Here is a 10,847-nt window from a genome sequence, read left to right on the forward strand (position 1 = left end):
TTCCGTGTACAACAGTGAGTGCAAGCTACATTAAAGTGATTATTACGTTTTGAATATGGATATTTTTCTTACAAAACGCATCGATTCGCTACTGAAGGCCTTTGTTCACCCCCTGGAGCTGACACTTTTTTTTATGGTTGGGCTCTTTGTATTTAACTTCTTTTGGACTGAAGCAATGCAACAGCCGCTGAGTGCCATGAAACAGCTTGAAAGATCAAAGACAATTTTTAATATAACTCCGACTGGATTCACCTAGGATGACTTGAGGGCAAGTAATTTATGGGCTAATTTTCATTTTTGGGTGATCTTACCCTTTAAGAACATAGCTCCATTTGTAGAAGGAATTGTTAGATTTTGTTAGCTTGATTGGTGAGCAGTGATAGTTAGTGATAATTAGATATGTATTCTTCATGGACATACATGCTTGGTTTGATCATGCACTTTATGTAATGGACAGGATGCTCATACTAGGTTACTACAGAGTGTTAATTTATTCTTAGGAATGGATCAAACACTTACTGAGGACATTCAGTGATGCTGTTGCAGAGCACTGTCCAAATTTGTTCTTAGCTTTTACTGTATATTTTCCGCTGTCTTCAGTGGTGGCATTGTGAATCTCAAGTGTGTACACATTCTTAGACCGGCTCAATTTCATGTTCGATGTAATAGATATCTGCAAAGATAAAAATAAATTTAAATTAAATTAACAGACTGCTATGAGGAAAAACACAAATAAACTGTACTTTCTTCCCCCAAAATACTCACTACTGTATTATCCTTGAGCCACTCAATTTCAGGAGAAGTTTCACCAGTGATTTCACATGTAAATGTGACATTTTGTCCCTCGTTTACATTCTGGGAGCGTGGTTGCATAAGGAAACTTGGTGCATTTGAGTGCATTGCACTGACGGTCATGTCAAACTGGCACTTGACTACACCATGTTCAGTTTTGGCCTCACATGTGAGAATTCCCTGGTCATGGTGGCTGATGCTTTTAATTGTCAGGGTGTGATCATTTCCTGACACACCATATCTGTAGTTCTCTGAATTTGATAGCTCGGCTCCATTCAGGATCCATTTCACATCAGAGGCTTCAGGGATGTTTGCTCGTAGTGTAACAGTCTGACCTTGACTCATTGTCATTTGGGTTTTTGATGCTTTAATTTCTGTAAAGGACTGCACTTCCTCATAGGCAATCTCCTTTTTCACTATTTGCTCTGTCAACTCTGCTTTTCTTTCAATGGCAACTGTTGTTGTTCGTGCTGTACAGGAAAGAGTAGTTCATTTTGATTAAAGTACAATTGTACATGCAAAATTACACAAAATTATACTTACTAAAATCATAATGTATTTTGAGCACTAAATTGCGCATTACAATACCTTGAACGGTAACAGTGCAGTTTGTAGTAACAGATCCAGCACTGTTTTTGGCTGTACATGTGTACACTCCACTATCAGAGACATCAGCTTCATAGATTTCAAGATGTGCTGAACCATGTTCTTCAAAGATTTCATATTTTCCACCTTGAGAGAGGTTCTGTGAGAAAATGTCAAAATTAGTTAGTAAATCCATCCATTCTACTATATAACTTTTTTCATAAAAGTCTCTCTCTTACTTTTCCATCCTTCATCCAAGAGATTGATGGCTTAGGCTCACCGGACACTTTCACTGTAAGCTTTATAATAGTATCTGCAGAGGCTGAGATGTCTTTTAGTTCTGCTGAGAAGGTTGGCTTGGATGTTTTTTCTTTTGGAGTCGGTGATTTTACCATGGGTGGGGACTTAACTCTTGGTGGAGATTTAATTGGTTCAGGTGATTTAATTCTCTGTGGAGACCTAATTCCAAATGGTGACTTTATACGGGGAGACTCTGGAGATTTCACTCTTGGAGGAGAAGCAACAACTTTCTGTATAGGTGTTGGTTTACGAACAGTTAGACTGAACTGTACCTCCTGTTTACCTTCAGAGTTCTCTGCTACTACAGTGTAATTACCTCCATCTGACGTTTCTACTTGGGTAATCTCAAAGGTAGATTTATATTCAGTTGAGGTAATATGGTAACGATGAGAGGACACAATTACTCGAGTCTCTCGCATCCATGTTATAGTGGGTGCAGGTTCACCATCAACATCACAAGTGAATTTAACAGATTCTCCCTCAGATACTGTGAGTGACTGTGGTTTAGTCAGAATTGTAGCTGGGAGAGTTGGCTTCTTTTCCTCAACCACTTTTTCCACTACTGTTGTCACTTCTGTAGCTTCAAGTTTAGTCTCAGAAATTTTCTCAACCACAACTTCCTCAACTGCTGTCACTGCCATGGTTTCAAGTTTGATTTCAGATGTTACCTGCTCCTCCTGAACAACAGTCTCAATTGTCTCTTCTATCTTGTCTGTTTTAGTTTTGGATAATTCCACTTGTGTTTCTGATACAGATGCTGCTTTTGTAGATGAAACATGATAAACATCTGTTTTTGTCATCTCAGGGACAAAGGGAGTTGGTGGCTCCTCATCTTTACGTTGTGAGGCATATGCAGAAAATCCATCACCAGCAACATCGAGAGTGGCATAGTCAGAGGCCTCTCCCTTTGCATTTGTGCAGACGACACGGTAGGTGCCACTGTCCTCTTCCTGACAATCAGTGATTTGAAGAGACAAAACACCACTCATGTTAAACATACGGTATTTTCTGCTTTCTTCAATCTGCACTCCATTGTGGTACCATTTAATCTGTGCTTCTGGCTTAGATTGGACATTCAGTGTGAACTTAGTGTTTTGACCAATTGGCACACGGTGAGAGCGCATTCTTACAGTCACTCTGGGAGCATGGTCAAGGGTAAAAGGCTGCTGGGTCACAATTTCAAGCTTCCTCTCAGTTTTCAAGGCATTCTTTCTTGACTCATACCTTGACATATAATCAATTTTTGTTGATAAGTCTGGTGTAGTGGCTGCTTTCTCAGCAGATTCAAGGCTGGGGGAACGTGGGCGTGTTTTTTCAGGTGATGTCGTTTTAACCACTTCTTTTTCTGCCAGAGCAGCAGAAGGCTTCTTAGGACGAGTTACTGTAGCATAGCCAGGAGAGAATGATGCTGTAGGTATATCAGTTATGACTGTTGCCTCAGTTACCGCTGACACAGAAACTCTTGTTTTCTCCTTTCTTTTGACCTTTGTTTTCTCCTCAAACTCAATGTGCTGCAGTTGGCTCTTGTAGGAAGTTAACTTTGTGGTTGTCATTGCTGACCTAAGCAGTTCCTGATCCTCTTTTTCCTCATATAACCTTTGCTTTTGTCTTGGAGGTCTGTATGTTGCCCTATCGTGACGTTGACATAAGTCAATATAGCTTGGACCAGCCTCATACTTAGATGGAATACGGTAGGAGTCATATGTTGGAACTTCCTCCCCTTCCTCATCATATGCAGCTCTCTTAGGTGATGGGTGACGCAGTGCAGAGAGTTCAAAGCGTACAGGGCTAAGACTTGGTGGAGAAGCAGAATAGCCTAACTCAAGTTCATCCTCGAGTTTAAGTCTTTCTTCCTCTGTTCTCTTCATTGACAAGTATTCTTTAACAGGCAGAAGCAGTTCCTCATCAGAAAGATCACCAAGAGAGCGTCTCCTGATTCTGTAGTAAGCCTCCATCTCTGGAGAAGGTGTGCGGTGTCTTGCTGGCCTTACAGTCTCAAGGTCATCCTGTGAAACAGGAATATGCCATTTTGGCTTGTATTGGTCTTTAATTCTCGGCAGGGGTACTTCATAGAACCGATCCCACCTTGACAGCCGGATGCGCTTAAGTCTTTTCTGGGGGAACTTTTCCATTGGCTCCGGGAACTCATACTGATCACGGAGTTTCTTGTACCACTTCATATCAGAGAAAGGCACAAAGTGTTTGATTTCCATGTCCTCCTCAAGAGCAGTAGGAGCAACAACACGAGGTGGAGGAATAACATATGGCATTCTCAACCTCTTTTCTTCTGCTCTCTTCTTTTTCTCTTCTTTTTCTTTGGCTTCCTCAGCTTCGCTCTTGACTTTCTTGGTAGTGATTGCTGGCTTGAACATAGTTGCAGCTTCTCTTAGTGCTTGCTGTGCGACTGGAGTAAGTGGGGTAACATCTGCACCTGCTAGTATCTGAGTTAGTCTTACTTTCTTGTCCATCTCTTGCTGATCAAGATCGTGTTTCTTCTTCTTTTGTTCCTCACTCTCCTCCTTCTTGATGTGTATCACACGTTCAACCTTGAGTGTGGATTGGCAACTTGCAGACCCAGCTGAGTTAGTTGCAATGACTCTGTATATGCCAGAATCCTCTGGAAGAGTATCTCTTACATGTAAGACATAGTAATCTAAGCCTTCATGCACAACTTCAATTTGTGGACCAAATGCCAAAGGCATGCCATCTTTCTCCCATTTCAATGAAGGATGCCCTGACACTCTCATTTCAAAACGTACACTCTGGCCTTCTCTGCATTCTAAGTTAGCAAAAACACGTTTGAACATAGGTCTCAAGGTGTTATCAGCAGGAGCAGGACGAGGGATCACTGTAAGACGAGCCTTGCAACTGTCATCACCAAATCTGTTCCGTGCCACAACAGTGTATTCTGCGTCATCATCTGGGTTAAGATTGTGAATCACTAACTGATACAGGCCCTTATCACTAACAAAAGTGTATTTCTTGTCATCATCTCCTGGCATAATCTTTTGACCAGTTTTCAACCACATTACACGAGGTTCAGGATGCACTGTGATTGTGACACCAAAGCGCACATTCTCTCCAATGTAAGCAGTGCGGTTACATAATGGCAAAGTAAATTCAGGAGGTCTTTGCAGAAGTCTTGCTGTGTCAACTCTGCGTTTTACTTTCTTTACAACACGTGTAGTGAAGAACTCACGATAGGATCTTACCCCTTTGACAAAGAGCTCAGCATAGGCACTGTCCTCACCATACTCATTGACAACTTTACATCTGTATGTTCCGTCATCAGTTCTGGTGATTCCTTTGATAGTTATGGTAGCAAGCTCGTCTTCATAAGTAATTTCATTTTTAGCGCTTTCTTCTAGTTGTCTTACTCCACAGTACCATGTTACTTCGGTGGTGCTATCGTAGTTATCAATGTTGCAAATGAGCTTGATATCATCACCTTCATCAGCAACACTGTGTTTAATTAGTCCTGCAACTGGTCCATGTTCAAATGGTGCAATCTTCACTTTAGAGACTGTTACTCCTCGCTGACTTCTGATAGCACCACCACTGGCAACACGAGCAGATGACACAACAGTGTTCCATTCTTTCTTAACCATGGCTTGGTAATATCTCTTATGGCGTGTAATCTTGATGGACCTAGTGCTTAGCTGCTCTGAGTTCATTGTCAGCCAAGGATGATTCAAAGCCTCAGCAGCGGTCATACGATGTTTGCGCTCTTTGGTTAGTAGGCGGTCCACAAAGTCAAATGCCTCAACACTTACATGCTTGAAGGCGTCATCATCAAAACTGTACTCAGCATTGCAAATGCTCTCAATCATTTGCTGATTAGTTTCAGCAGCGAATGGATTAAGTCCACTGAGAAGAACATACACAAGGACACCGACAGACCACATATCTGTCACGGTGCTAACCATCTCATTTTGATGTATTTCTGGTGCCGCAAACTCAGCTGTCGTGTACTGAATCTTAATTTGGTCGCCAGGTGTAAGGTGTCTAGATTGTCCAAGCTCAATAATCTTGACATTAGTTCCCTTTCTTGTAGTGTACACTATATTTTCAGGCCTGATATCAAAGTGGCCATAACTCTTGCTGTGAAGGAATTCAAGAGCTTCACATACTTGTCTGATATAGTTAACAATTTCACACTCATTGAGCTCAAAATTGGCTGTACCAAGGCGCTCAAATATGTCCACACCAGAGATGAACTCATAAATCATGACTAGCTCTTCAGGGCAGTCAAATGACTCATGCAGTAACAGGAAGCTCTTGTGGCGTGTCACATTCAGTGTTGCAATTTCTTTCTTCACTAGTGCCTGATCTGCACCTCTAACTTTGACAAATTTAGCCATGTAAGTTTTCTCAGAACTGGTTTCAATGCACCGGTGAATAATACCAAACTGTCCGCGGCCAAGCTCTTCAGCAATCATGTACTTGTTGTGAACATTCTTAGCCTCTGAATGAGGAGCTTTGCTTTTGGAAACTGGCCTGGTGTCATCAACTTCTTCATCATAGTTAAGAACTCTTGATTTGTCTTCCTTCGTTACAACAGATCCACTTGGCTCAGACGGTGCACTCTGACCAAATTTATTTTCAGCTATGACACGGAATTGGTAACTTGTTTTTCCAAACAGATTGACAACAGTATAGTGGGTGTCACGAGACTGGCCAACACGAACCCATCTTTCTGCTGTTGTGGCACACTTTTCTATGATATAGTTTGTGACTTTACTTCCACCATCATTGGCAGGTGCTACCCAGTGAAGTGTTACAGAATCTCTCGAAACATCACTGGCATTGATGCCACGTGGTGGATCAGGCACATCTGCAACATCAAGCTCAACTGTTTGCTGGTCAATTCCAAATCTGTTTTTGGCACACACAATATAAAAACCAGCATCATTCCTTTCTACTCCATTCAAGAATACAAGAGATGTGAAGGATCGTGTGACAATGACTTGATAGTGTCCATCATTATCAAGAAGGTCTTGTCCCTTCTGCCAAGTGATAACTGGATCTGGTTTTCCACTGAATGGAATTTTGATGTTCACCACTTCACCACGAAGGGCAGGGATAGCCTCCTTTCCTTGCAGATTCTTAGGTAGATGAATCTTAGCAGGGACTGAAAAAAGAAAAATTGTAATGCATCACTTTTTCTAAAATTTTTCTACAGACAGAATTATATGTTTAGCCAGATAAAGTAAGAAAGCTTACTTTCAACATCTAGAGAAACAGTAGCAGAAATGGATCCACCCTGGTTTGTTGCTCTGATCTGATATACAGTTGAGTCTTCTGTATCACAATCAGCAATAACAAGCTGATGGTAGCCTCCCTTGAATTCTTGGATCTTGATTTTGGTGCCATCAGCTTGAATTTCCTTACCACGCTTGAACCATTTTATTACAGGCTTGGGCTGTCCTGTTATCTTGCAGACAAATGTTGCATTGCTCTTGAATTTTACACTCATGTTTCTGAGATCTTCCTTGAAGGCAGGAGCACGCACTTCAACATCAGTCTTTGGAATGGCAGGGTCAGATACTTCACTGTACTCACTTTCTCCACCAAGGTTTTCACATTTCACCCGGAATTCATGCTCCACACCTTCTGTCAGGCCCTTGACAGAATAAACAGTCTGGTGGATTTCATCTGTTGTAACTGCAACCCATTCACCCTTCTTATCTCGCTTTTCAAGACAATAGTTCTTAATTTTAGAGCCTCCATCACTGAGAGGTGGCTTCCAAGACACAACACAGGAGTTTTTGGTAAGTGCAGAAGCAACTGGTTTTAATGGAGCTCCTGGCCTCTCTGTAAACATACATTTTAATATACATTTTAATTTAAATAACACTAAAAAACAACATCAACAACATTCTTTAATCATGTTTCTTCATTACTTACGTAGCTGACTCTTGATGAGGATAGCAGAAGGAGTTTCCAGTGATTCACTATTGCCATAACGATTTTGTGCTGAAACACGGAAGAAGTATCCCTCATTTTCAACAAGGTTAGGAATTCTGCATGAAGTGCCTGTGATAGATGAAGATACAAGTTCCCACTCTGCTCCTTCCTTGTCTTCACGCTTTTCCACAATATAATTTGTGATCATAGATCCTCCATCATCTTTGGGTGCTTTCCAGCTAATTATCACAGAATTCTTCAACAGTGCATCAAGTACAAGAGGACCTTCTGGCATTGCAGGTTTATCTGAAAACACAAAGAATAAGTTAATTAGTCTTATTTCCACTAATATTTACCAGAATTTTAAAAATGATTAAGCATTATTAAGCATATACCTAAGATTTCAACGTGAGTTACAGTATCTGCAGCCCCAAAATGGTTGTTAATCCTGATTCTGTATTTTCCTCCGTTTACTCTGCGCTGTACGTTTTTGAGAATCAAATGAGTGTAATGCTCTGTATTTTCAATTATCACATTCTCAGAGGGTTCCAAAGCCTTGGCTCCATAAAGCCACATTATCTTAGGATGAGGTCGACCAATGTAAACAACATGCATGCGCACTGTGCTACCACATGTTGCAAAGAATTTGTCTTTCAGTGGCACTGGGAACTGTGGTGCTGCTTCAAGGACCAGAGTTCCACTGGTCTCACACTCGCCGGCCTCATTCACAGCCTTGCATGTGTACAGACCCTCATCTTCCTGTTGATCGGTTGAAATCGTCAGTGTATGATTACGGCCATCCGAGGTTGCTGCATATTTGCGACCTTCTTTGATTTCCTTTCCGCCCTTGTACCATTTAATTTCTGGAATAGGTCTTCCAATAATCTGACATTTGAGAGTTGCAGTTTGTCCTAGTTTGGCAGTGACCTCATCCATCTCTTTCCTGAGAGCTGGTTTAGTTCCAACTAGGAAAATAAATAAATAAATAAAAAGCAGGGACAGCTATAGTGAGATTTTAGTCAAATAAATTTCTCCTCTAAAAATGAATTTGGATAAATATTTGATACTGACAAATCATAATACATTCAACAGTACTTCTTATGTTATTTCAAACCATACTTACCACCCAGTTTAGTTTTGATGCCAGTTGCTGTTCTGCGTGGTCGGCTAATTCCGGTTTCATTTTCAGCAAATACTCTGAATTCATATTCTGTTGCCTCTTGTAGACCACCCTGAGTGTACTGTTTGTCCTTTGTGCGCTCCTTATTGCATTTCTTCCAAGCAGTCTCTCCAGACTTTCGGTATTCAATCCAGTAGCCAAGGACTGGTTTTCCACCATCACATGCTGGAGTCTCCCAATTAATTGTAATGTAGTCTTTGGTAACAGTCATAATGTCAATTTCTCCTGGCTGGCTTGGTTTATCTAAATATTCCTTGCAGATTCTTAGGTAGATGAATCTTAGCAGGGACTGAGAAAAAAAAGAGAAAATTTTAATGCATCACTTTGAAATTTTCTTACAGACAGAATTGCGGGTATAGCCAGTTAAAGTATATAAAAATACTGAAAGCTTACTTTCTACATCTAGAGAAACAGTAGCAGAAATGGATCCACCCTGGTTTGTTGCTCTGATCTGATATACAGTTGAGTCTTCTGTATCACAATCAGCAATAACAAGCTGATGGTAGCCTCCCTTGAATTCTTGGATCTTGATTTTGGTGCCATCAGCTTGAATTTCCTTACCACGCTTGAACCATTTTATTACAGGCTTGGGCTGTCCTGTTATCTTGCAGACAAATGTTGCATTGCTCTTGAATTTTACACTCATGTTTCTGAGGTCTTCTTTGAAGGCAGGAGCACGCACTTCAACATCAGTCTTTGGAATGGCAGGGTCAGATACTTCACTGTACTCACTTTCTCCACCAAGGTTTTCACATTTCACCCGGAATTCATGCTCCACACCTTCTGTCAGGCCCTTGACAGAATAAACAGTCTGGTGGATTTCATCTGTTGTAACTGCAACCCATTCACCCTTCTTCTTATCTCGTTTTTCAAGACAGTAGTTCTTAATTTTAGAACCACCATCACTGAGAGGTGGCTTCCAAGACACAACACAGGAGTTTTTGGTAAGTGCAGAAGCAACTGGTTTTAATGGAGCTCCTGGCCTCTCTGTAAAACATAAATTTTAATTTGAATTACAACACTGAAAAAATAACATCAAAATTGTAGTTACTTCTTTAATCATGTTTCTTCATTGCTTACCTAGCTGACTCTTGATGAGGATAGCATAAGGAGTCTCCAGTGATTCACTATTGCCATAACGATTTTGTGCTGAAACACGGAAGAAGTATCCCTCATTTTCAACAAGGTTAGGAATTCTGCATGAAGTGCCTGTGATAGATGAAGATACAAGTTCCCACTCTGCTCCTTCCTTGTCTTCACGCTTTTCCACAATATAATTTGTGATCATAGATCCTCCATCATCTTTGGGTGCTTTCCAGCTAATGATCACAGAATTCTTCAACAGTGCATCAAGAACAAGAGGGCCTTCTAGCATTGCAGGTTTATCTGAAAGCACAAAGAATATGTTAATTGGTCTTATTTCTACTAATACCTACCAGATTTTTTAAACAAATTATTAAGCATTATCAATCATATACCTAAGATTTCAACATGAGTTACAGTATCTGCAGCCCCGAAATGGTTGTTGATCCTGATTCTGTATTTTCCTCCGTTTACTCTGCGCTGTACATTTTTGAGAATCAAATGAGTGTAATGCTCTGTATTTTCAATTATTAAATTCTCAGAGGGCTCCAAAGCCTTGGCTCCATAAAGCCACATGATCTTAGGCTGAGGTCGACCAATGTAAACAACATGTATGCGCACTGTGCTACCACATGTTGCAAATAATTTGTCTTTCAGTGGCACTGGGAACTGTGGTGCTGCTTCAAGGACCAGAGTTCCACTGGTCTCACACTCCCCGGCTTCATTCACAGCCTTGCATGTGTACAGACCCTCATCTTCCTGCTGATCGGTTGAAATGGTCAGTGTATGACTGCGGCCATCAGAGGTCGCTGCATATTTGCGACCTTCTTTGATTTCCTTTCCACCCTTGTACCATTTAATTTCTGGAACAGGTCTTCCAATAATCTGACATTTGAGAGTTGCAGTTTGTCCTAGTTTAGCAGTGACTTCATCCATCTCTTTCCTGAGAGCTGGTTTAGTTCCAACTAAAAAAAAAAAAAAAAACAGCAGAAACAGCTAT

At 40.9% G+C, this 10,847-nt stretch overlaps 1 protein-coding gene across 1 annotated transcript in view; it reads right to left on the reverse strand.

Moving 5' to 3' along the window:
* LOC107714355 (titin-like) overlaps nt 1–10,847 on the reverse strand; it is a 137,730-nt gene that overhangs the window by 2,463 nt on the left and 124,420 nt on the right. The window contains 7 exon segments of the mRNA XM_016520177.1: nt 520–673; nt 766–1,262; nt 1,381–1,537; nt 1,617–6,808; nt 9,158–9,751; nt 9,845–10,150; nt 10,243–10,812. Of these exon segments, the coding sequence (XP_016375663.1) occupies nt 520–673; nt 766–1,262; nt 1,381–1,537; nt 1,617–6,808; nt 9,158–9,751; nt 9,845–10,150; nt 10,243–10,812 (7,470 nt within the window).

Source organism: Sinocyclocheilus rhinocerous, unplaced genomic scaffold (assembly GCF_001515625.1).
Source record: "Sinocyclocheilus rhinocerous isolate Xijiao unplaced genomic scaffold, SAMN03320098_v1.1 scaffold449, whole genome shotgun sequence".
Classification (NCBI taxonomy): domain Eukaryota; kingdom Metazoa; phylum Chordata; class Actinopteri; order Cypriniformes; family Cyprinidae; genus Sinocyclocheilus; species Sinocyclocheilus rhinocerous.